We start from the raw sequence: 24,947 nt of genomic DNA, 5'->3' as shown, positions 1-24,947 counted from the left end.
CAAACTGCAGAGGCCAGTGATTATCCTGCTCTGGCGGCACGAGCCACCCCAGGAGCTTTTCTGTGGCTGGAATTGGAAGCTCCATTTCCCAAAAGCAGGGGAGGAAGAGACAGTTGGCCGCCGATTTCAGCTACTGATTGGTAGACTCGGCTGGCTAAGATATAAGCCTGGGAACAGCTGGGGTGTGAATCAGCCCAAGTCAGAAAGAGGTCAGTGGCCACCATTTTGACTCCGCCCCCAGCGTGAGGGGAAGCAGAGCTGAGCAAAAATCACAGTGACTGTAGGAAACAGTTTCTTTCACCCAGATCAGTCTGCAGCCCTAGCCTAGATTTCAGCCCCACCTCTGGCAGGGAACAGGCTGGCGGGCCTAGCACCAGTCAATCCAGGTAACTGCAGTTAACTTTGGCTGGCAGAGATTGAAAATTGGAAGTATACAGGGCAATTGCAGCTATCTTGGACAGGCACTGCATAGATTGCTGCCCACACCTGCAGCTCCATCCCTACCCCAGGCAGGGAAGAAAGGGGCGTGAAGCTTCATCAGTCTCTTTGGGCAACTACAGTCTAGGCCTGCACGACTTGGATTATTCCACACAGTTGTGACCCTGTTCCTACCCCTGGCAAAGGAGAAAGTTGGAAGAAGCTTAATTGTTCCCAGGTGCAATGAGGGCAGCTTGAGACTCCATAGCTTATAGCACCAACTACATGCTTGGCTCCTACTGTGCAACAAGCAAGGGAGAAAGGTTAGGAAGCCCTAAACTAAAGAGAAAAACTGAACCGAGAATAAATACTCTAGTAAGCCAAATGCAAAGACACCAATCAAAAATTACAATCTACAGCAAGAAACAGGAAGCTATGGCCCAGTTAAAGGAACAAGATAAGCCTCCAGATGACATAAAGGAATTGAGACAACTAATCATAGATGTTCAAACAAATCTCCTTAATAAATTCAATGAGATGGCTAAAGAGATTAAGGAAATTAAGAAGACACTAGATGAGCACAAAGAAAAATTTGAAAGTATACATAGAAAAATAGCAGATCTTATGGGCATGAAAGGCACAATAAATGAAATTAAAACAATACTGGAGGGAAGTGGATGTGGTTCAATTGATAGAGCATCCGCCTACCATATGGGAGGTCCAGGGTTCAAACCCAGGGCCTCCTGGCCCATGTGGTGAGCTGGCCCACGAGCAGTGCTGATGTGCACAAGAAGTGCCCTGCCATGCAGGGGTACCCCTGCATAGGGGAGCCCCATAAGCAAGGAGTGCGCACTGCAAGGAGAGATGGCTCACGTGAAAAAAAAAAAGCACAGCCTGCCTAGGAGTGGCACCGCACACAAGGAGAGCTGACGCAGCAAGATGATGTAACAAAAAGAGACACAGATTCCCAGTGTCATCGAACATGCAAGCAGACACAGAAGAACACACAGCGAATGGACACAAGAGAGCAGACAACAGTAGGGGAAGAGGGGTGGAAAGGGGAGAGAAATAAATCTTTAAACAACAACAACAACAACAACATTGGAATCATATAATAGAAGATTTGAGAAGGTAGAAGAAAGGATTGGTGAGCTTGAAGAAATGACCTCTGAAAGTGAACATACAAAAAAACAGATGAAGAAAAGAAGGGAAAAATTGAACATGGTCTCAGGGAACTAAATGACAGTAAAAGGCATGCAAACATACATGTCATGGGTGTCCCAAAAGGAGAAGAGAAGGGAAAAGGGGCAGAAGGATATTTGAAGAAATAATGGTAGAAAATTTCCCAACCATACTGAAGGACATAGATATCCATGTCCAAGAAGCACAACGTACTCCCATCCAAAAAAATCTGAATAGAACAACTCTGAGACACATACTTATCAGAATGTCAAATGCCAAAGACAAAGAGAGAATTCTGAGAGCAGCAAGAGAAAAGCAATGCATAACATATAAGGAATATCCAATAAGATTTAGTGCTGATTTCTCACCAGAAACCATGGAGGCAAGAAGACAGTGGTCTGATATATTTAAGATACTACAAGAGAAAAAATTCCAGCCAAGAATTTTATATCCAGCAAGACTGTCTTTCAAAAATGAGGGTGAGATGGGAATATTCACAGATAAACAGAAACTGAAAGAATTTCTAATCAAGAGACCAGATTTTCAGGAAATACTAAAGGGTATGCAAGAGCCTGAAAAGAGAAGACAGAAGAGAGAGGCCTGGACAAGTCTAGAAATGAAGATTATATCAATAAAATAACTAAAATTTTCAAAAGTGGTGAATAAAATATGACAGATAAAACTCACATAGTCAGGAATAAACTTAACCAATGATGTAAAGCACTTGTATTCAGAAAACTGCAACTCAATGTTAAAAGAAATTTAAAAAGGTCTAAAACTGGAAGAACATTCCATGCTCATGGATTGCAAGACTAAATATCATTAAGATGTTAATTCTACTCACATTGATATATAGATTCAATGCAATCCAGATAAAAATTCCCACCAGCATTAAAGAAAAACTTGAAAAAGCAATCCTCAAATTTATTTGGAAGGGTAAGGGGTCCTGAATAGCCAGAAACATCATAAAAAGGATAAGCAAACTCTCATCTCCAGACTTTAAATCTTATTACCTAGCTATAGCGGTTAAAACAGCATGGTACTGGCCTAAAGACAGACACAATAGACCAATGGAACCAAATTGATGGTTCAGAAACAGACCCTCACATGTATGGTCAAGTCATTTTTGACTAGCCTGTCAAATTCACACAGCTCGGGTAGAACAATCTATTCAACAAATAGTGCTGAAAGAATTGGGTATCCATAGCTGAAAGAAGGAAAGAGGACCTCTATCTCACACCTTATCCAAAAATTAACTCAAAATGGATTAAAAAACCTAAAAATAAAAGCAAGAACCGTAAAACTTCTAGGAGAAATTTTAGGAAAATATCTTCAAGACCTGGTGGTAGGTGGTGGATTCTTAAAGGAGATAAGAGGAGGACTGAGTGAACTACTGATGTTTAACATATGTAGAAGTTTTAATTAACTTTACTATAAAAGTGTGAAAATGGGTAGAGTGGATGGTAACACACAGTGAGTAACAGCTAGCTTATAAATGGGGATGTGACCGAAAATGGTACACTAGGTATGAAAATGCCACTTGACAGAATGGTAGAGAATAATCTAGAAACTGAATAGCACAGTAAACCAAGAGATGGGTGAGAATTGTGGTTGATGGTACAGATGCAAGAGTGTCCTTTGTGAGCTAGAGCAAATGTCTATCACTACTGCAGGGTGTTGGGAATGTGGAGAAGCATGGGAAGAATACAGCTGGAGTGGCCTATGGACTGTGGTTAGTAGTAATAATATAATATTCTTGCATTTATGCAAAAGATGTACCGTGTTGGTAATGAGGCAGTGTGGAAAATGTGAGCCAAATGTACACTATGGACATGGTAACAATCAGATGATATTATCTTATCTGTATTAAGCAGTAGCTAATGTTCCACTACAGTGTGGTGTAGTAATAGAGGGGTGTTGTTTGGGAATTCTGCATATGTGCATGAGTTCTGTTCTAAAAAATATATATTTAATATGTTTATTTTGTAAGCTCACAACTATTATTATACAGTTATTGTTTATGTATGTTTATGTATAAGTACTATAGTTCAATAAATCAATTTTTTAAAAATGTGGTATACACATGGGAGGTCCGCGGTTCAAACCCCGGGCCTCCTTGACCCGTGTGGAGCTGGCCCACGCGCAGTGCTGATTCGCGCAAGGAGTGCCCTGCCACACAGGGGTGTCCCTGTGTAGGGGAGCCCCACGTGCAAGGAGTGCGCCCCTAAGGAGAGCTGCCCAGCGCAAAAGAAAGTGCAGCCTGCCCAGGAATGGCACAACACACACGGAGAGCTGACACAACAAGATGACACAACCAAAAGAAACACAGATTCCTGTGCCACTGACAACAACAGAAGTGGACAAAGAACATGCAGCAAAATAGACACAGAGAACAGACAACTGGGGTGGATGGGGAAGGGAAGAGAAATAAATAAATCTTTTTTTAAAATGTGGTATAACACATGCAATGGAATACTATTCAGCTGTAAGAAGAAATGAACTGGAAAGTACATGATAACAATGAGGAACCTTGAGGAAAATATGTTGCATGAAATAAGCCAGACATAAAAGAACAAATATTGTATAGCCTCACTGATATGAACTAAATACAATGAGTAAATTTATGGAATTAAACTATGGAGTATATGTTAGTAGGTGACAGAACATGGGTTGAGGAGGGGGAGCTGATGCTGAATGTAAATAGAATGTTTAATAAGGTTGATTGTAAATGTGTGGTTATGGATAGGGTTGATGGTAGCACATTATAATGAGTATAACAAATACCATTGCCAAATGCCTCTCTCACCTTTCAGGAATTAATCTTTCACTTGTGAAGAGCAATGCACTCTAGCCCCCAGACATCCAGGGACCAGACTTGGGGAGCAGCTAAGTCTCAGTCCATGGATCTAAAAGAAAGCAAAATGAAATGTGCAATGGGAAATAACCTGCAGCTCAATTCTTTAGGGGATGACCATGTTTTGTGTGAGACTAATCCTCCCATTTCAACAGAAAGAGAATAGGGTTACAGAATTTGGGCAAGGTGGGAATGGATAGAAATGTTTCCAAAACTGTTTCAGGGAAGTGGATGTCTTAAGCAACTGGGCTTCTGCATACCACATGGGAAGTACAGTGTTTGGTTCTGGGGCCTCCTGGAGAAGGCAAGCTGGCACAGCGGGCTGATACAACGAGATAACACAAAGAGGAAACACAATGAGAGACACAACAAACCAGGGAGCTGAGGTGGCTCAGGTAAGTGAGCACCTCTCTTCGGCATGGAAGGTCCTGGGTTTGGTTCCCATGCCTACTAAGGAGAGGACAAGCAGACACAGAGAGCACACAGAAAACAGACACAGAGAGCAGACAGTAACCACAAACAATGACAGGAGTGTCAGATTTATATAAGTAATATAAATCTTAAAAAAAAAAAAAAACTTTCACAAATGACACATACTTGTTTTCATTTATAACCAGGGGGTGGTATAACATTTTTTTCAAATCATTTTTTTCCTATTTATAACATTTTTAAAATTATCTTTTAATATATTTTTAATTTTTTTTATTTTTAAAGAAGCTTTAGTAAAAAAATTCTTAAAATGAGCAATTTTAATTTGCCTTGATTTTAAAAATGAATATGTTTAATAGCAGGTTTAAGAGCAGAAAACAGCATCTTGAAATTAATCAATAAAAGGTCAAGAATGTTGAGAAGGATAAATAAGAATCACTGGCATAATGGCACCATAATGAAATCATTCATTCATCTATTCATTAAAAATGCATTTATCATATATCTCTACTGAGTAGCCATTACCCTGTTCAACACTGTAGGGAATAAACAAAAATTAGTGCAGTGAGTGTTTAACTGAAAAGGAGAGCAGACGCATTAGGAGACAAGCAGAAATCATTACCAAATGCTCTGACGCAGCACACGCCTCAGGCTGTTTAAATGAGATTTAAGAACACTGCTGACTCCTAGCTGAAGACCACACTTGGACTCTGTTGACTCAAGATTGACCCTCTCCCCCCCCCGCCCCATTATGAATATTTTTCCCTCTTCAGGAGGTACTTGGAAACATGGGACTGTTCTTAATTTGTGCTGGTTTAAAAAGCTTCACTTTCTTCTTTTGCTACAAGTTAAACTATGCATGCAGTCCAAAACCCAGCGACACAGGGTGATGAGCCCTCCCACATAACCGTGGTACTCAGGAGTCCCTCTAATCAGACAGCACTGCACACCACCAATCTAGAGAGAAGCTGCGTGCAAAAGGCGGCCTGTGTGTTTCCTGAAACCCTGCCTGCACGGGATGCTTAGAACACAAGCATGTCCCTGAGACAGTGACGGATTGAGCCTAGGATGGGAAATGAGCTGCAGTAATTAGAAAAATATCCCCTCGACCTTAGTCCCTTCTGTTCTATACACCTTACTATTCTTTCCCTTCTTGCTGGAAGCACCCGCTATCCCTCAGTCTTCCTTGGGAGTGTAGGGCCTCTCCTCACCTGACTTGAACAGCCTTGGCCCTGATATGTGTACATTTATTTTTAAAAAGTCAAAGCAGGGGATGAATTATGTACATGTGATATGTGTGGCCAGAGGTTTGGTGAGGGGTCAGAGAACTTTTTTTCCTTTGAGTCAAGTTAAACTTTATAGTATTTTTTCCCTTTATACAAAGAATTACATGTTTATGTTTATGGGGAATCCTAGTATAGGGATTCCCTTTTTTCAACTAGGACTTTCACTTACAGCTGACAGTTTATTGGGGAGGGGGGACAAAACCCCCCCACACACACACACAAAAAAACAGTGATGGACCTCAGCTGAATCCCCCACCTCTTAAAAATATAAAGATAGATCTCTATTTTCAGTTTCTTTGCCAAGACCTAGAAAATTGCTCTTCTGTGAGCTCCTGGGTTCTGTACTCACCCATTCAACACACTCTCACCTACATGCACATACAGGCAGCACCCACCTCAGACCTGGAGATGCCTCTCTGCCCCTACCATGGGAACCTGGAACACTGGAATCATTTGTTTGGCTGCTTCTCATGGTGCTTACCTCCTGTCCTCAAAGCTTTGCTTGACTTCTATGATGTTACTTCTGAAGCCCCTCAAGAGCCTGATGTGTTTTGTTTTGTTTTGGGGTACTGGGTGGCCAGTGGCCAGTGATTGAACCCGGGACCTCGTATGTGGGAAGCCAGTGCTCAACCACCAAGCCACATCGGCTTCCCTTGTTTGGGTTTTTCATTTGTTTTGCTTGCTTTGTTTTTGTTTTTTCAGGAGGCACTGGAAACTGAACCCAGGAACTGGGAGCTCAATTGCTTGTGCCATATCTGCTCCTGAGCCTGATGTTTTGAAAGTCATGGGAAAGCAGCTCTAGAGAACGACCACTTAACAATTTATCATATGCTGTTTTTGCTTATATTGATAGGAAACATTTCTTCCCAGCGTGGATTTCTAAGAAAATCAACTCGGCAGCGGACTTGGCCCAGGGGTTAGGGCGTTTGTCTATCACATGGGAAGTCTGCGGTTCAAACCCCGGGCCTCCTTGACCCGTGTGCAGCTGGCCCATGCGCAGTGCTGATGCGCGCAAGGAGTGGGACGCAGGGGTATCCCCCGCGTAGGGGAGCCCCATGCGCAAGGAGTGTGCCCCATAAGGAGAGCCTCCCAGTGCGAAAGAAAGTGCAGCCTGCCCAGGAATGGTGCCACACACACAGAGAACTGACACAACAAGATGACGCAACAAAAAGAAACACAGATTCCTGTGCCACTGACAACAACAGAGGCGGAGGGAAAAGATACAGCAAATAGACACAGAGAACAGACAACCGGGGGTTGGGGGGGCGGGGAAGGGAAGAGAAATAAATAAATAAATCTAAAAAAGAAAAAAGAAAATCAACTCTTTTCCCTTCCTTAAGAAATATCACCCTTCACCTTCATAAGCAAATAGAGAGGCTCCCATGAGAGTAGAAGAGGTATAGAGGGGTGAGAGGACTTAATGAACCTAAAAATAAAATTTTAAGAAGTACTGAATCTGTAATCCCTGCCTCATTCACATCTACCGGACACTGTTATGAGGCTTCTACTTTTCTCTTTTAGGCCTGGCTGAGTTGAAAGGTAGTTATGAGAGAGTGCAACCTTCTTTCCAATCCTGCACAAGTGGTAAAGACATGGAAAGAGTCTCACAGAATGTAAGTGACTGTGACAGTACAGGGACAACGCACGCAGAGGCATGTGCTCATTATGTGTGACTAGAGAAATTATGTCTCCAGGGGACAGGTTTCATTGTGCATTAGCTTCTAGCCACTTCCTCCCTCCCTGTCTCTGCCCACTGCATCATAAGCCTCAGTCTCCCTCCCACTCCCTGTCTCCCCCTCATTCCCAGGTCAGCTTGGCTCACCAATGTCTCCATTCATCTTTCTCGGCCACGTCTATGTCTCTCTCTCCACTCTGCTCCATCTCCCTCTTGCTGCCCAGGAATCACTTTTCTGTTTCTATCTCCCTTTCTGTCTCTCTTTGGTCTCTTGTTCTATCTGGCTCACATTTGACCACTCCACCTGTGCTTCCCTCTGTAATATCAGCTTTTTGGTTACTCTGCAGCTAGCATAACCTTTTCTTGTTACGTAAAGTCCATAAGCAGCATTTGGCTTATTGATTGATTGGTTTTTATTTAAATTCTACAGAGGAAAGAAAAGAGAATTTTTATATAAAGTGAGAGAACAGAGCAAAAACATGAAAAAGTCAGGGAGTGGGAGAATAGAAAGGTAGGGCAGCCTGAGATTAGAGGGGGACTGAGTGGGAGAGGCATCAGAAGAGACTGAACCCATGGTATCTTATTTCCTTTCAAATAAACTAGGTCAGCCTTTTATTTGATAACAGCTTATTGGATTAGAAAGGGTTAAGGACCAAGTTAGGTTGGCATTTAACTCAGAGGCAAAAGCTTCAGGGAGAAATGAGTTGGGTTGAATAAACCCAAGAAGCTGGCAAGTGAGTAAATTTCTTCCGCCTAACCCACAAACAAGTGCAAATAGGATATGTTAGAAATGGTGTTTACTGAAATGCTCTAGTGGGTCATAGCCCCTGGAAGTAAGACCCTGGCTCTGAGGCCAAGCCTGGGGAGCACTGGAGGGATGGGGACAGTCGGCTGACTGGGGGATAAAGGAGGGGCCTGGATCCAGCAGGAGGCGGCGGCAGCTGCTGATCAGGGCAGTTCTGGTTGCTGTGCTGGCTCTCAACTTTTGCCCACCATAATTAAGCTTTCCCAATATGATTCTGGCTTCCTGAAGGGAAACTAAGATTTTAAAAAACAAACAAACAAGCCAACAAACAAAAAACAGCAGAGACTGGTTGCAATAGACACATTTTTAAAATATCATCAAGCACTCAATCAAGTCTTGAGGTCACTGCTGCTGGTCAGCTGCAAAGTACTTAATCTTTTTTATAGCTGTGGCAGGAGGAGCTCTTCTAACAAAACAAACAAAAATAACAGAAAATAATAAGCCCAAAGGTACTCACCCAGAATTAGATATGGTCATGTAGATTTTCTATTGACCCAATCATTCTCCTTACTCCCGACACAAGGGAATTACTCCCTGCAGAACTTACCTTCTCCTTTTCTCACTTCTCTTCCCTAACAGAGCATATAGAATCCATGGACCAGAATAAATCAGTTGTTTTATTTCCCTCAAAAGATGTGACTGTCCACTCCCCAAATGGCTTTGACAGGTTTCTCATTTGCTAGCTGAGGAGGATATTAAAAAACATTGACCTTCTGGTTTTACCTAAAGAGGAACATTTAGTAACTATTATGCCTCAGTCCCTGGTTTGTTTTAACTTTGCTTTCCCTCCCTGCCCCCCATATCCTCACCTACCTTTTCACCTTTCTTTGTGATATTCTAGTAACCCCGCAGGGCAATGCTACACTCTCGCCTGCCATGGAGATGCTTTCAGGCACATCCACCTTCAACCCCACAGTATTCTCTGCTAGCAAGAGAAGGCACAGGGCCTCTACAAGCATTGGCTCCCAATGTGTGCAGATTAGGAGCCAGATTTTGGTGGTACTGAACTATCTGTGGAGGGAGGAAGAATTGTCAGGCATCACTTAAAGGGTCCTGTCCCCTGGATGCCTAGGAACTGCCAAGAGAAATTACTCTTCCAGCTATTTAAGGCAATTTCTGTTCCATCATCCTTTGTCAAGAGGACTGCACTGGGAAGTGAATCTGATGGGAGTCCCTGAACTGGTACACTCCACTCAGTAACATCTCTCCAGTGCTATGCAGCATCCATCATCCCCACACAAGTGAAGACATAATGTCACTGCAAAGCCAACTCCCACCAGGACAAATGCACACAGTGGCTCTCATGGCTGGGCCTAGAGTTAAAGTTTTCTCCTACCTCTGCTCTAATTTCTTTCCAGAAAACCGCCCACAAATTCATCTCTTCCATTAAATGAGACTTTCTTTTATCCAGGACCCAGGAGGCAGAGAAACAGGGACATGCCAGAACAGAAGACTGTAGGTTATGCATTTCCTAGCCTGGACATAAGGATCCTGCCCTTATAGAATATGTGTTTATTAATACATTAAACATTGTGACCACTGTCAAGCAAGGCAGTGTGATAGAAACAGGGCAAGGGGTAGCATTCCAAGATCCTCTCTCTCTCCAAGCAGTTAGGAAAGTAGAGGGTCTTATGCTCTCTGAGGTCATATAAAGGAATTCCAATCTAAACTCTTTCCAACCACAAAGTTTTCCCAGGACAGGTTTTTTTTTTTCCTTAGGAGGTACTGGGGATTGAACCCAGGGCCTCGATGGGAAGCAGGTGCTCAAGCACTTGAGCTACATGCCTCCCTGGGACAGTTTTCAAATTGGGTTCCTTGAGGTTCCGAGGAAGTACCAGGGAGTATGTGTGCCTTGGAGGGGAGGCTCGGAGGTAGGTCCTGAAGAGGCCAGGAAGGGGAAGGCCAAGGAACCTGGTTAATGTTATTTTAACCTCTGATTTGATTTCTTTTAGGTGGGCCTTCTCCCTAGAGTTTTTTATTTTTAATTCTAATTTTTTTTTAAAGCTCTGTAAGTGTCCTACATGAGGAAGCTGACTGTACCTGTGCCTCTCATACAGCACACCATTTGCTGGTGGTCTGCACAGAGGAAGATGCTGCCCAGCTTCTGCCTGGTGCGGCTGTAGAGTACACCTGGGTCCATACTAGCAACTCACTTGCTGCCTCCAGGGGGTCCTGAGGCACTTTTCAACAAAATTAATCTCCTTAGGCTCCAGGGTCATTTGTTTTCCAAACCCCGTTCCAAATCTCACTAATTCCCAATTTCCTCGCATTTGACAAATGCAATTAACAAGCCTCCTTCAGTTCCTGGCTGACAGCCCTCATCAATCAATACAGAGATCGCACAAGGCTTAGGAGGAAGAAAAGTAGCTGCAGTACAAGGAAGAGGACTAACCTACCCCCTCCGTTTCTATGCATGACCCCTCCCCACTCCTCAGTCTCCTCCCCATTCCTCAGTCTCAAAATCTAACGCTGGGTTGGCACCCTTACCCACTGCTTTCTTCCTTGCTAACTAACTACAAGGCAGTACTGTTTATGCTCTTTTCTCCCCTCAACCTCCTCTATTTCCTCTTCATCTTCTCTTTAACAGAAGGCGTTGCCATCTGCTGCCACCGTAGCTTGGGAAAGGAACCCCCTCAATGCTGGGTGTGATAAATCAGCCATCTTCTCTACTCCCCTGCTCTAAGCAGGGCCTCCTCCCCAACCACACATTCCAGTGACAACCTTGTGCTGCTTTTTGCCCAGAAGGGCTAAAAGCCCAGCATCACCTCCTTCTGCCCCACACAGACACACACTGAGGTACCATAAGGACAAGGATCACCAAGCTCTGGTTACTACTGCTTTCATAGCCACCTTTCTGTCCTCTCTCTTTCCAGGGCCCAAGCCTTCACTTCCTAACTGGTTTTTCAGATTCATGATTTACTCCCTACACCTTTCTGCGCTCCATGTAGCCTTCAGTCTTCCCTTCCCCCGCCAGGGTGAGAGCTTTTCCCTCTGCAGCCCTGTCTGGAATAAGCCTGTGCGTATTTCCACCCCATCAACTTTTCATCTCTTTGCTAACTGAATCAGGAAGTCTCCTTCCTCCCTGCCTCTCTCTCCTTCTCCGTCATAGCCTGAGTGAAGACTCATGTATTCACTAGACAGTGTGTTCACATCACTGTTTCCATAATTACAGTTGCTTCCCTCCCACTGTCTTGGCTAATCTGACTATAAAGTGATTAGAGGAGGGACAGTATAGACAAAAGACACTACAGGGAAACGGACTTTGGCCCAGTGGTTAGGGCGTCCTTCTACCACATGGGAGGTCCGCGGTTCAAACCCGGGCCTCCTTGACCCGTGTGGAGCTGGCCCATGCGCAGTGCTGATGCGCGCAAGGAGTGCCGTGCCACACGGGTGTCCCCCGCGTGGTGGAGCCCCACGCGCAAGGAGTGCACCCATAAGGAGAGCCGCCCAGCGCGAAGGAGGAAGCAGCCTGTCGAGGAATGGCGCCGCCCACACTTCCCGTGCCGCTGACGACAACAGAAGCGGACAAAGAAACAAGACGCAGCAAAAAGACACAGAAAACAGACAACCGGGGGAGGGGAGGGGAATTAAATAAACAAACAAAATAAATCTTTAAAATAAAAAAAAAAAAGACGCTACACAGACTCAGGTTGAGTAGTGTAATATTAACAGCAAAGAAAGTGAAACAAATAGTCACCTCTACAGCAGCTTATTAACAACTGATAAAGGTGAATGTTTAAGAGTCAAAATATGAACACAATGAGGGACCCCTCCATTAAAAGATGGGGTGCTGTACCCATATTACCAATGACAATGACTGCAAGAAATGCAAGTAGCCACATCCACCCTCCTTCAGGGGGTAGACTGATACTTGTCATGTAGATCAGCTACATTGTCACTGGAGACTCGGATCCAGCCATCTTCCCGGACATGGTAGAGGTTGACCACACCTCCTGAGTAGGCATCTCTGTAGGTGGCTTGGTAGATGGCTCGACGGGCCAGATCATAGGCCTCTTCCACTTCCAGGTCATAGGTGTAGCCCCGATCCATGACGCCATAGGCATACACAGAGCCAGAACCTACAGAGAAGGTGGTCCCCGAGATCCGGTTCCCTTCACTGTCCACATAGTAGAGGCCTGGAAAGAGAGATCAGTTAGCAGGAGAAAAAAGATCACCATCTTTTGCCATTTGATTCATCGTCTAAGGCAGTCATTCTCCATCTCTCTTGAAACCCAGGGGAGACCAACACAAATATAGGAAAATAGAACCTCTGTAGAATTACATTAAAAAAAAAAAATTAAGACTCCAGAATTTTACAACAAATCCCCAACCAATTCAGTACAATGAAAAAGCAAGTACAATCCAAATGACATAGATTTTAAGCCCAGAACTAGGTACCATGGGAGATAATGTTTAAAATGTAATCCTAGGGGGGAGGGGATATGGCTCAAGCAATTGAGCTCCCGCCTACCACATGGGAGGTCCCTGGTTTGGGACCTCCTGCTCTTAGCCTCCTGGGCAGAAAGCTTCTAGAGAAGACAGCGAGTTGGCACATTGGTAAGCATGGCAAGCTGACACAACAAGAGACACAAGAAGAAAAACATGAGAGACACAAGAAAGCAGGGAGTGGAGTTTCCCGGTACCTCTTAAAGACGACAAGCAAGACAGCAAACTGGTGCAACGGGCAGGCATGGCAAGCTGATGCAACAAGAGACACAAGAAGAAAGAAACATAATGAGAGACACAACAAAGCAGGGAACTTAGGTGGCTCAAGTGATTAGGTACCCCTCCCACACTGGAGGTCCCAGGTTTGGATCCTGGTGCCTCTAAACAAGGAAGACAGACACACCAAGTGCAAACAATGAGGGGGTGGTGAGAAATAAATAAAATAAATCTTTAATTTAAAAAAAAACTCATAATCCTAGGGGAGGGGATCTGGCTCATGCAGTTGATCAACTGCTTCATACATGGAAGGTCCTGGATTCAGTTCCTGGTGCCTCCTTGAAAAGACAAACAAGCAAAACAAATGAAAAAACCAAAGCGGCTCAGTGGTTGAGTGCAGCTTCCCACACACCAGGTCATGGGTTCAATCCCTGGCCCTGGTACCTCAAAAAAACACTAAAAACGAAAAATATGATCCGAGCCCTTAGTTTATCTGGGGGTCAATATATACACCCAACAATAAGAGAATAAAGCCTAGAGTTCTAAATCAAACTGAAAAGACCTACATTGTCCAATATGATAACCATTAGACACATGTGGCTACTGAGCATTTGAAATGAACCTGGCATGGGTTGAAATAATATTTTGGATATAGTGAGTTACATATATTACTAAAGTTAATTTCTCCTTTCATGATTTTTGAAAATGTAGCTACTATAAAATTTAAAATTACATACATAGTTTATATTCTATTTCTATTGGACAATATTGCTATACATCAGGTGTTAGCCCAAGCCAACTGTTTATTTTTTTGTAAATAAAATTTGTTAGAATATAGGTACATCCATTCACTTATGTATTGTCTACGGCTGCTTTTGTGCAGAGTAAAGCAGTGGTGACAAAAACCATATGCCCCGCCCCCCCAAAAGAAAACATGGCCTGGGAGCAGATGCGGCTCAGGCAGTTGGGCAACCACCTCCCATGTGGGAGGTCCCAGGTTCAGTTCTTGGTGCCTCCTAAACAAGAAACAAACAGACAATAAGCAGAAAAAGAGCAAAAAACAAAAACAAACAATAACAAACAACAAACAAACACAAAAGACAACAAGCAGACTAGGGAGTCATCTCAGAGAGGGGGAAAAAACTGAAAAAAAAAAACAAAACAAAAACCTCAAAACCATACAGCCTGCAAGCCCAAAATATTTTCACTTTTTACAAATTACAAGTTTGTCAACCTCTCAAATAGACTATAACGGTCATGAAAATTCAGAAAAAGAAGTTTCATAAAATTTTTATCAAGGTGGCAGACTTGGCCCAGTGGTTAGGGTGTCTGTCTCCCACATGGGAGATCCGTGGTTCAAACCCCGGGCCTCCTTGACCTGTGTGGAGCTGGCCCACGCACAGTGCTGATGTGCGCAAGGAGTGCCCTGCCACGCAGGGGTGTCCCCGCGTAGGGGAGCCCTACGCGCAAGAAGTGCGCCCCCGAAAGAAAGCTGCCCAGCGCGAAAGAAAGTGCAGCCTGCCCAGGAATGGCACCGCACACACGCAGAGCTGACACAACATGATGATGCAGCGAAAAGAAACACAGATTCCCGTGCCGCTGATGACAACAGAAGTGGACAAAGAAGACGCAGCAAATAGACACAGAGAACAACCGGGGTGGGGAGGAAGGGGAGAGAAATAAATAAATAAATCTTTAAAAAAATTTTTTTTAAATCAATTCCAACTGCTGAGACCACCCCAACTGGATCCTTTTCACCAAGTTCAGATTAAAAATCCCTAAACCTGAATCCCATCCTCAAATACTTCCAGGGGTTCTCCATTACCTAACAAGTTCATCTCTCTTGTGCACCCACTAACCCTCACTTCCTCCTGTGTTCTCAAATTTGGCCAATGCATCACTGATCTTTTTCTTTCTTCAGAAGTTCTCAACCCTCACCAGGAATCAGCATCACCTAAGAAAGCTTTTTAGAAAGTGCCCAGGCCTTACAGGGGGCATTCTATTTTAACTGCTGTATGTGTGTTGGGGGGGGGTGGGGGGGAACGGGACAAGCTTGGAGATTGTTTTTTTTTTTAAGTTCTTCAGGTGATTCTAATGCAAACCTGGCTGTGCTCTACCACTCTTATTGGGCTTTCAGGTTCAGATGATTCTAATGTCTGCCCCAGTTCCTTCTCTAGCTCTTCCTCAGTTCCACTGCCACCTTCCCCAGCTGGTTCACCATCTAGTTCCAATTTACTTTTTTTTTCTCACTACTTCCCTTCATATACTTTAGTTCTAAATGAACTAGACCTCCAGCTACAATCCCACTACCAAGAGGAAAAAATATATATATATAAAATTCTTCTTTCTCCCCTTCCTTTGCTCATTGTTTCCTTTCCCCTATTTTCACATCTAGGACTGCTACCTACTATCCATGAAATCTTCCCTAATTCCTCCCATCAGAAGTAATCTCCCCTCCTCAAAACTCTTTCAGTATTTTATTGATTCTTTTTAAACTGGTATTTATCTCAGTCTTAGATTAAGTAGTCTGTGTATCTGTGATCCTCTCTCAGTTTGCTTCTTAAGGCAAGGGGCTGACTTTTACTGAAAGGGATGGCATTAGTCGGGAAGGCTTTTTGAAGAAGGCACAAATTAGGTTATGCCCTGGCTTCCTGAATTTGCCTTGCTAGTCAGTCTCTGTGCACTCTGTACTAAATCCAAAGCTAAAGGTATACTGGTTTGTGTTTTCTGAAGCAACATTTCCAAAATGGTTCTCTGGATCAAGATGTATGGAACTGTTCTTTCACACCTTTCAGAGAAAAGAGTGTCTAGATTTCTAAACCAACAACCAAGCTCCTTTCTCACATCCAGTTTTCAATCTTGTCATGCATCGTCCATTAAGTAGCGAATTGATTCTCTTATATCCCTTCCTATTTTCACTCCAATGCATGTGGAAAAGTGGTAGGTATCCTATAGGCACTCCACAGGATAACTGGGCATTTATAAACAGGTACATGAATGCAGGTGCTCAAACACTGAGCTATACCCGTTCCTCTGACAAATTTTTAAATACCTGAAAGGAAAAGAAGCTAGGGAACTTCAAGTCAACGATGACAAAACAGAACCTAAGGTGATTATATCAAGCAAGGAAAGGAATGACATCAGTCAGAAAGTCCCCTTCTAGGCCAGACTCTATGAAGGAAAACAGAACAACTACCTTTGGGTAACATGTAATACTATATATTAGAGCTTCACTTTTCAATTTAGTACGCATGAGCTGTATATATTAAGCATCTGAAATGGGGCTAGTGTCACATGTTGACATTATACAATTTTTGATATTCTAGATTAAATGAATCATTAAAATTAATTTCACCTGTTTTTTACTTTTTTAATGTGCCCTGTAGAAAATGTGAAATTATATGTGGCTCTAGCACTGGCTAGAGTTTTTTTTGTTTTTTTTTTTAAGGAGGTACCAGGGATTGAACCTGGGACCTTGAACATGTGAAGCAGGTGCCAAACACTGAGCTACATCCACTCCCCTGGCTAGACTTTTTACATTTATATTATCCAATTCAATTCTTAAATTGCAACTTTGAAGATCTCCTTTTATGGGAGAGAGGATAAATTTGCCAGGCACTTCACTTAACCAACACAACAGTGCATGAAAGGCTGATTAAGTAAGAAATCTGCCAAAGGTCATGTATCTAGTCAATGACACAGCTGGTCTAACCTCATACTCTTTCCTAAACTATGGTGCCTTCCTTGAACAAAGAGAAGAACGGCTAGGAACCTAATCACTCTCAGCATTGGCTCACAAAGTCACCAAAGGGCCACGTAGTTGCAGCTTAACTCACCAGGACCTCTTTTATCCCAGCCACAGATCATGGTGCCCATCGACAGCCCCATGCCTTTATACTGATACACCATGTTAGCAAGTAGCTTGGAAGCAGCTGCTACGGAAATGCGTTCCTTGTTTCGCAGCTCGTAGATTCGACACTGCCGGGCCAACAGTCGCTCCCAGAAGCTGCAATCTGCTGCACCTCCAGCCATGGTGCCCAGGAGGTAGGGGTTGATTTCTATCACCTTCTTCACGGTCTGGGAGGCAATGTAGGCACCCGCTGTGGCCCGGGAGTCCACTGCAACAATGACTCCATGACGAAACTGTTAAGATCAAAGGAAAACACAAAGCAGGCCATGTCAGACCACAAACACATCTTCCTTACACTTCTTTGTGCACCAACGCAAACCCAGCACATCTTTCTCTGGTGTTTTTATACTTCACAACATATATTCCTACACATTAGTATCACTAGGGCGTCACATCAGTTGCTTGGGCATAATATCTCTATAGACATAACCACTATTTTAATTTTTGTTTTACAGATGAGACAGGTGCAATGACAGCGAATGACTTGCCTCAAATTGTAGGGCTAGTTAATGGAGAGCTCAGCCAGGAAACCCAATTGCTTGGCTACTAGACCAGCGTTCCCTTGACTTCATGACACTGTTTCCCCCTCAAGATGCAGCGTTCTGGCTAGTTTCGCCTCCAGGGGCTGCCCAGTTTCCAAAAAGAATGTTTTCAACAGCTTTCCCTTTACCAATGTTCACTGCTGCGGCGGTCTCCCCTTTCCCGGTTGGGAATTCCTAGACAGGAACAACCTAGGACCTAGGAAGCAACCCCGGCAGCCTAGGGCGCCTTTCCCCACTTACCCGCTGCCCCACCGCCCCCCTCTCCGGTCACAGAGGGGACCGAGGCCTGCCAGGGCAGTGAGACAGCGAAACCAGTACGGCTGGGACGCCCGCGGGCACCGGCGCGCGGGATTCAGCCCGGCGCGGCGGCTGGATCTGCACCTTGAAGGCCAGGGTGGTGGTTCCATGAAGCATTTCGATTCCCGGCTCCTCTGAGACGTCCAAGTTCGGCGCGGCCAGACTCATGCCATCACTGGGACTCCCTGGACCCAGATCCAGCAGATCCGCGCGACCCCCAAATCCGAAATATCCGTGCCGATTCACAGAGAGCGGCCTCTCCAACACGCTGGCCAGCGCCATGTCTAGTGAGGGCAAACGGAAGTAAGGCCGAAGAGGCCTAGGAAAAGGAGCACCTCGCCGTCGCAGCTTCACTGCCTATTTACTCTTTACCATCAAGGAGCCATTTTGACTCCTGGCAGCCACGCCTCCAAAAACAGGAGCCTGACGCAAGTGACCATTTTGACCAAGGAAAGAAAAGTAAGTGGCTTCACTACCTTTGAATTCTAAAACTATGTGACTGCCATCTTGACTTTGGTCATCCAAGTAGCAGTGGCTCAAGTTAACTTCAAGTAAATCCATGTTGCGCGAAGGATGTGAGGCCGGCCATCTTTGAGAAGGGCGTGACTGGTTAAAAATGAGTCCTACCTGCTCCCAGCCCTCGCCCCGCCCGGGCTCCGCGCCCACGCCCACGCCCAACCCGGTGTCCAAGCAACACTGTACATCTGTACAGCTTCAGCACTCTATTGAGGCGACTGAGGTTATCATTTTGTTTAAGGGCATCTCTTATCCTGGGTAAAATAATGATATATACTGAGGACGTTTTCCTGTGAAATTAGTTAAGCCACGGTAGTTTGCGGTAAAAACAACAAAAGCCAACAAAATAAAACGTTTGGAAGTGCTGCGCCTCTTATTTGTTAGCATCAGTCGCCACAGCACCCTTTTTTTTAAACAGTAACCAATTCTTAAGATTTAATATTCTCTGTTGGGAATTCCAGTAAGTAGTAAATTGCCCAAAAGGAGACAGAAGAATAAAGATGGAAAAGTAAAGGACCCAGTTAATCCACAAACTAGTTCCCCAGTTCAGCACTTGAAACATTGAGCCAGTAGTAATTCAGCATCTCAAAGCCTAGAGGAGAGTTCTGAGACTCCATAAAGATGTAACAAGAGATTCTTTAACTTAAGCTTGCTAAAATGAGCTCTTTATTCAGGCATGCGCTATATTTCATTGTCTCCCTCTCCCTCCACCCACCTTTATTTTTCAACCCCTTTGGGAACCATAAGGGAGCAAAAAAGTGGGGATGGATATAAAATGTTGCCTCTGCTTTATAGTTCTACAAAGTCAGTGTCTGGTCTCCTTTGTTGGATTTCAGCAACAACATCCATCAACATCTAAATTTTCACTTTCCTCTGATGCTCAGCCTAGCACCCCCCACTTCTGCCCATTCCAGTAGAGGCTGCATGTGTTGTATTTTTTATATTGAATTTGGCAGCCCTTTCTTAAACCCAGCCATGTAATGAAGCAGAAGATCTTTCTCTGTGTTTCATACTTGGATGATGTAAGAAATGCAGGTCCCTCTGTTTATCAAACACCTATTATTCTGCAACCACCCTACAATAATCCAATCAGTACCCCTTCTGACTTCTGTGAGTGGTTCTTTTACTCTGCCGCCAAAAGCATTTAAACCTCTCTTAAGGCACTTTTCACATTTTGCCTGATTATAAGTGTACATTTATCTTCTCCTATTGGATTGTGAGTTTTTAAAGACAGGTATTTCTCTGCTATTCATCTCTGTTCCCCACTCTGTGCTTAATACTTGTTTGCCCAATGAATAAATGAAAGAATAATAACACTTTTCTTTTCATCACAGAGGCTCAAAACCCTGGCTCATCTTTGACAATTTCCCTTCTTTCCCCCCATATCCAGTAAGTTGCCAAGTCCTGTTGATTCTTCCTCTGCAATGTTTCTCACTTTCTTTTTCCATTGCAACTAACACCACCTTCAGCTTCTTATCTCCTCACTCCTGAATTACTGAAATTTTCTTCTAACCAGTTTTCTGGGTCTAAACTCTCACTCTTCCATCCATCCTGCAGAGCACCAGATTGATTTTCCTAAAGCATCATCTTGATCTTGCTACTGGCCTGCTTAAAAATTTTCTGTAAAGTTTTAATTTCTCAGAATGGAATTCAAGGCCCTCCATAACCTGTCCCCAACTTACTTTATATTAGTTCTCTGTTTCAAGGCCCCTACTCATGAGGACCTCACAAACGAGAGATAAAAATAAGAAGTGCTACAGATCAGAAGTGGGAAAGGTGGTTAGTATAGGTTAGGGTGAGATGAGGGGCCAGGAAAGCTTTGCCAAGGGAGTCTGGATTTATTTCCTTAAATATCACTTGCGTCCCATCACTCCTTAAACCCACAGTCTTTCCTCTCTCAGCCTGTAGCTAGAAGGGCTTTTCAGAATATGTGGACTTAAGCCAAACCCTGAAGGATAGGATTCAAATAGGTGAACGAGGAGGTGGGAGATGTGTTAAGAATAGCGAGAAAGAGGTTGTGGCGGATGGACTTGGATTATACTGTAATGGGCCTTAAATGCCAGCCTGGAACGGGGGAGGTGGTTTGGATTTGATCTTGTAGCCCTTGAAGGTTTTGTAAGCAGAAGAGACTTGGGATTTGAGTGGTACTTTAGGAAAATATGTCCCTGTGGAAAATACATCAGAGGGTAAGGGACTGGAGGGTAGCCAATTAGGAGGCTATTTAGCTGTCTAGACCTGACTTGACAATGGCCTGAAGTGGGTGGGGAGGAGATGGTAATCCACACACACACACATTTATACGAAGAGTCTAAGATTTAGTCTCTAGAAAGTTCTTTAGAAGAAGGAGACTTACCTCTTCAGCAGGTTTCCCACACGGTCCTACCCAAAGGAAGGGAGAAGGACTGTGGACCTCAGCATGCTGTCCTGGTTTCCCTCGCCTTCCTGTGACATGTTGACTCTCACCCTTAGTACCGAGACTGCAGGAAACACCACCACCATGATGTCTGCAGGGTCCAGACTCTTTCCTTTGTGTGTGGTTCTGGTTCTTTGGGTAAACCCATTCTCACAGCCTCCCCTTGAGCTGAAACTTTTAGTAAAACACAATCCATAAGTGCTAGAAATTGCAGCCTATCACTTTGTCAGTCCATCTGAACTCCCTGTCAGGGTCTACCAACCCCATCCCTGGCACTGTAAGTGCCCTGGCTAGTCTAAGACTTATCCTCTAAGTTATGGAGTCAAGGTTAATTTTTTCTTCTGCCCTGAGACTACAAACCACTCTCTTACAATTGTGAACTATTGGACAGAAGGAAGACCAGGAGATATAGTGCCACCTGATGCTTTCAGCTGTATCCTCAGGATTTTAACACCAGTCTGAGGAGCTGTCCCACCAGAGAACTGTCAGGAACGCTGTCTTTGGATACAGACAGAAGGACATCATCCTTCCTGGGGTGAATTCCCCAAAACAGGAGGAAGAGAGCTCCAGTTACAAGTTTCCTTTCACTCTCACCCCTTAGTAAGCTCCCTTTCCGAAAGGTATTTGAGCCTCTTCGCAGCGCCCCCTCCCCGCCCCCCAGGCAAGGCTCTCTGGCTCTCTTCTCTTTTGTCCTTGTCTCAGTCCATTTCTCTTTCCCCATTTGGTTCTTGAGTTGAAAGTATGAGCTGAGCCTCTCTGTTCCCTGGTCCCATACCTCTGAAGAGAGTCCCTTACATCAAGGTCCCCTGCCTTGGTGGGTGCACAGCACTCTATTCTGACTGCCTGCTCCTAGGCTTGGAGCTCTTTCAGGGCAGGGGTGGGGCCTTATTTGTCCTTGTATGCCAAAGCCCCGCACAGAAAAAGCAAGAGGAACCCAGATCTCCTCCCTCCACTTGTGCCCGCCCGCTCTTCTTTGCTATCACCCCCACCCCCACCCCACTCTGGGTGGGTGGAGGATGACAGACAGGGGACTCCCGGGGGACTCTCAGATGCCTCACAGGGAGCAGAAGGTAAAGGACTGACTGACAGGGCAGCGTCTTCCCAGCGCTGTAGGCTCCACTGGCCTCATCCCATCGCCCTTTGGTCACCCTCCACCCGCCAATCCCAAAGCCTGATTTGGGGTTCAGGGGATGTGAAGCATTAGATCACATGCCTTCCTCGCTGGTTCTGGCTGCAACTCAGCTTCTCCCAGGCGTCCCTCTTCTCCCACCTGACCCAGCTCACAAATCCCTGCCCTGCTCCTTTCAGCCTTCACTCAGCCCCAGGGATGGCTCTGCAAGCTGTGTGTAACTGGCAGGCGCCTGACTCCCGGGGACCTTCACCTCACCTGCCTCGGGCTGGTGGCTGGGCCGTGCCTCGGGGCTGTGATCCGCAAGCCTTCCTGCAGATCCACGGCCCCAAGCTGGCCCACGGCACCACCACACTGGCCTTCCGCTTCCGCCACGGGGTCATTGCTGCTGCCGACACGCGTTCCTCCTGCGGTAACTACGTGGCCTGTCCGGCCTCTCACAAGGTCATCCCTGTACACCAGCACCTCCTGGGCACCACCTCTGGCACCTCTGCCGACTGCGTCACTTGGTACCGGGTGCTACAGCGGGAGCTGCGGTTGCGGGCCCTGAGGGAGGGTCAGCTGCCCAGTGTGGCCGGTGCCGCCAAACTCTTGTCAGCCATGATGTCCCGCTACCGGGGGCTGGATCTGTGTGTGGCCACTGCCCTGTGTGGCTGGGACCGCTCGGGTCCTGCCCTCTTCTATGTCTACAGCGACGGCACCCGCCTGCAGGGGGACATCTTCTCCGTGGGCTCTGGCTCTCCCTATGCCTATGGCGTGCTCGACCGGGGCTACCGCTATGACATGACCACCCAGGAAGCCTACGTGCTGGCTCGCCGAGCCGTGGCCCATGCCACCCACCGGGATGCCTACTCAGGGGGTTCTGTGGACCTTTTCCACGTACGGGAAAGTGGGTGGGAGTACGTGTCACGCAACGATGCCTGCATACTGTACGCAGAGCTGCAGGAGCCCCCGGAGCCCGAGGAGGAGGCCAGCAAGGCCCTGTCCTGAGTCTGCTACCCCCACGGAGCTGAGGAAGGTGGAGAACTCTCTGCAAGTGCCAGCAGGACTCTAGGATGCCAGCAGAGACTGAGGCGCTGTGAGAAGCGCGGGACCAGGGGGAGGGCCGAGGCCAGGGCACGGGCACGCGGGAGTGGCATCGCTTCCTGTGGCTCCAGCGCCCGGGGGCTGCCGGCTTCATTCCTTCCAAGTCTCCATCCCTTCTGCCTCTTGATGGCTCTGTCCGACACCTTCCCATTGATGCCCAATAGATTGGTCCAGCCTCCTTCACAGCATCAAGTCTTTCTTTCAGCAAATCCTTCCTGCGTGCCTGCCGCCTGCCAGACACCATGCTAGGTGCTGGACCCTCTTTCTTGCCATTCTCTTCTCTGCTTTTTCCCAACTCATCCCACCTGCAAGAAGAGCTCTTTCTGCTTTGACCCTCTATCTCACTTTCAGAGTCTTGATCTCTTTCTTCCGGTCACTTTCTCACCTTGGAGAGGGGCAGCACCTCTGAGCAAGATGAATATGGTAGCCCAGGCGGGCGCGGTGCAGGTCGGGAGGAGCAGGGTGCAGTGCAGTGACGGACATCCCGCGGGTGGCAACGGGCTTCTCCTCACACCTGCTCTCCTCCCCTGTCTCACCCCAATCACATCTGTAATGACCATAGCTGTTACTCCTTTACTGAATTCAGTTCTCATGACACGTTTGAGGTAAATATTATTTATCCTCACTTTGCTGAGGAGGAAACAGGGCACAAGGTTATCACGCAACTTGTCCAAGATCCCTTAGTAACTGGCAGAGATGAGGTTTGAATCCCACCTTCTTCCCCAGAGCCGGTGTTCTTCTGGCGCTGCTTGTCCTCCCAGGTCCCCTTCCCTGCCTTTCCTTTCTGCCCACCCAGGCACAGCTGAGAGCCCTGCAGGCTTCCGGGGAATGATGGGGAGGGAGAGAGTAGCTGGGCCAAGCTCCAGGGATGCAGGAGCCCAGAGGAGTCCCAGCGCCTGGAGGGGGAGCCTGGGGAGGCTGCCCTTCTCCCCACAAGCTCCCTCTTCAGCCGTACCCTTGCTCTCTAGCCCTTCAGGCCTGTCACAGCCTCTGCCAGACCTCTCCTCCTCCTTTCTTTAATTTGCCTCCCTCCACTAACTGCAGCTCCCTCTGGGGAATGAAGGAAGGAGGGAGGTGGTTGTGCCAGTGCGAACTGTCAGGTTAGCACATCCTCTCCCTGTGAACGCTGACTTGGAGATCCAAGCTGACAGCTCCAGGAGGGACCAGCCCCCCTCTGGGCCACAGGAGAGAAAGGACAAGGATGCTGGGACCTAGGGGATGGAGCCTGCCCTTGAACCGTTGCAGGTCACAGAACCTTCTTTTCCCTCATCCTATCCCTTAAAGTTTCAGTTCTAATAACAGCCACTTTTGCTCCCTCGTGGACACACCTGCCCCTTCTCCAGGCAGAGCCCTGGGCCCTCACCTGGCACCCCAGGCTAAGAATTCCCTCAGGCAGGAGCTGGCCAGACAGAAGGAGGATACTTCCGACTCTGACCCCAAGGGATGACAGGGGAGGAGGGAGTAAAGGTCATGGAGCTACAGGAGGTAAAGCGTCGGAGACAGAGCAGGGAGGAAATTGTGGTGCGCAAAGGGGGCCTCTGGAAGGTGGCCAAAGCACTAGAGAACTAGTCCCAGCCAGGGTGGAGGAGTCTGGCCTGTGGCCTCCCCAGCAGCCCTTCTTGGCCCCTTGCCCAGTCCCCAGCCTCTGGGGAGGGAGTGAGGGACTCGGAACGGTACGTGAGGTCAGGAAGCCCTGTGACACCCTCACCTGGTGGGGGCGGGGAGCCTGCCAGGGAAGGCAGCT

General features: G+C 46.2%; 2 protein-coding genes across 2 annotated transcripts; one reads left to right on the top strand and one right to left on the bottom strand.

Annotated features, from left to right (window-relative positions):
- Positions 1 to 12,293: 12,293 nt before the first annotated feature.
- On the bottom strand, positions 12,294 to 18,667 carry PSMB5 (proteasome 20S subunit beta 5). Its single transcript, XM_004474554.5, has 3 exons — positions 18,144 to 18,667; positions 17,147 to 17,453; positions 12,294 to 12,784 (listed from the first exon to the last, which is right to left on the bottom strand). The coding sequence occupies exons 1-3, from the start codon at positions 18,339 to 18,341 to the stop codon at positions 12,501 to 12,503; spliced, it is 789 nt and encodes a 262-aa protein (XP_004474611.1). The 5' UTR covers positions 18,342 to 18,667; the 3' UTR covers positions 12,294 to 12,500.
- Positions 18,668 to 22,315: 3,648 nt separating this feature from the next.
- PSMB11 (proteasome subunit beta 11) lies at positions 22,316 to 23,107 on the top strand. The gene has a single exon (XM_004474585.1). The coding sequence runs from the start codon at positions 22,316 to 22,318 to the stop codon at positions 23,105 to 23,107; it is 792 nt and encodes a 263-aa protein (XP_004474642.1).
- The last annotated feature ends 1,840 nt before the right edge of the window (positions 23,108 to 24,947 follow it).

Source organism: Dasypus novemcinctus, chromosome 3, assembly GCF_030445035.2.
Source record: "Dasypus novemcinctus isolate mDasNov1 chromosome 3, mDasNov1.1.hap2, whole genome shotgun sequence".
NCBI classification, from domain to species: domain Eukaryota; kingdom Metazoa; phylum Chordata; class Mammalia; order Cingulata; family Dasypodidae; genus Dasypus; species Dasypus novemcinctus.
Note: the sequence above shows the minus strand (reverse complement) of the source record. Positions and strands in the feature narration are given on the sequence as shown.

Coding starts and splice junctions, on each gene's coding strand:
- PSMB5 (XM_004474554.5), bottom strand. CDS start 18,341: ATGGCGCTGGCCAGCGTGTTGGAGAGGCCGCTCTCTGTGAATCGGCAC. Junction 17,454..18,143: donor CCACCACCCTGGCCTTCAAG/GTGCAGATCCAG, acceptor TGATCTTAACAG/TTTCGTCATGGAGTCATTGT. Junction 12,785..17,146: donor CTGGGATAAAAGAGGTCCTG/GTGAGTTAAGCT, acceptor CTCTCTTTCCAG/GCCTCTACTATGTGGACAGT.
- PSMB11 (XM_004474585.1), top strand. CDS start 22,316: ATGGCTCTGCAAGCTGTGTGTAACTGGCAGGCGCCTGACTCCCGGGGA.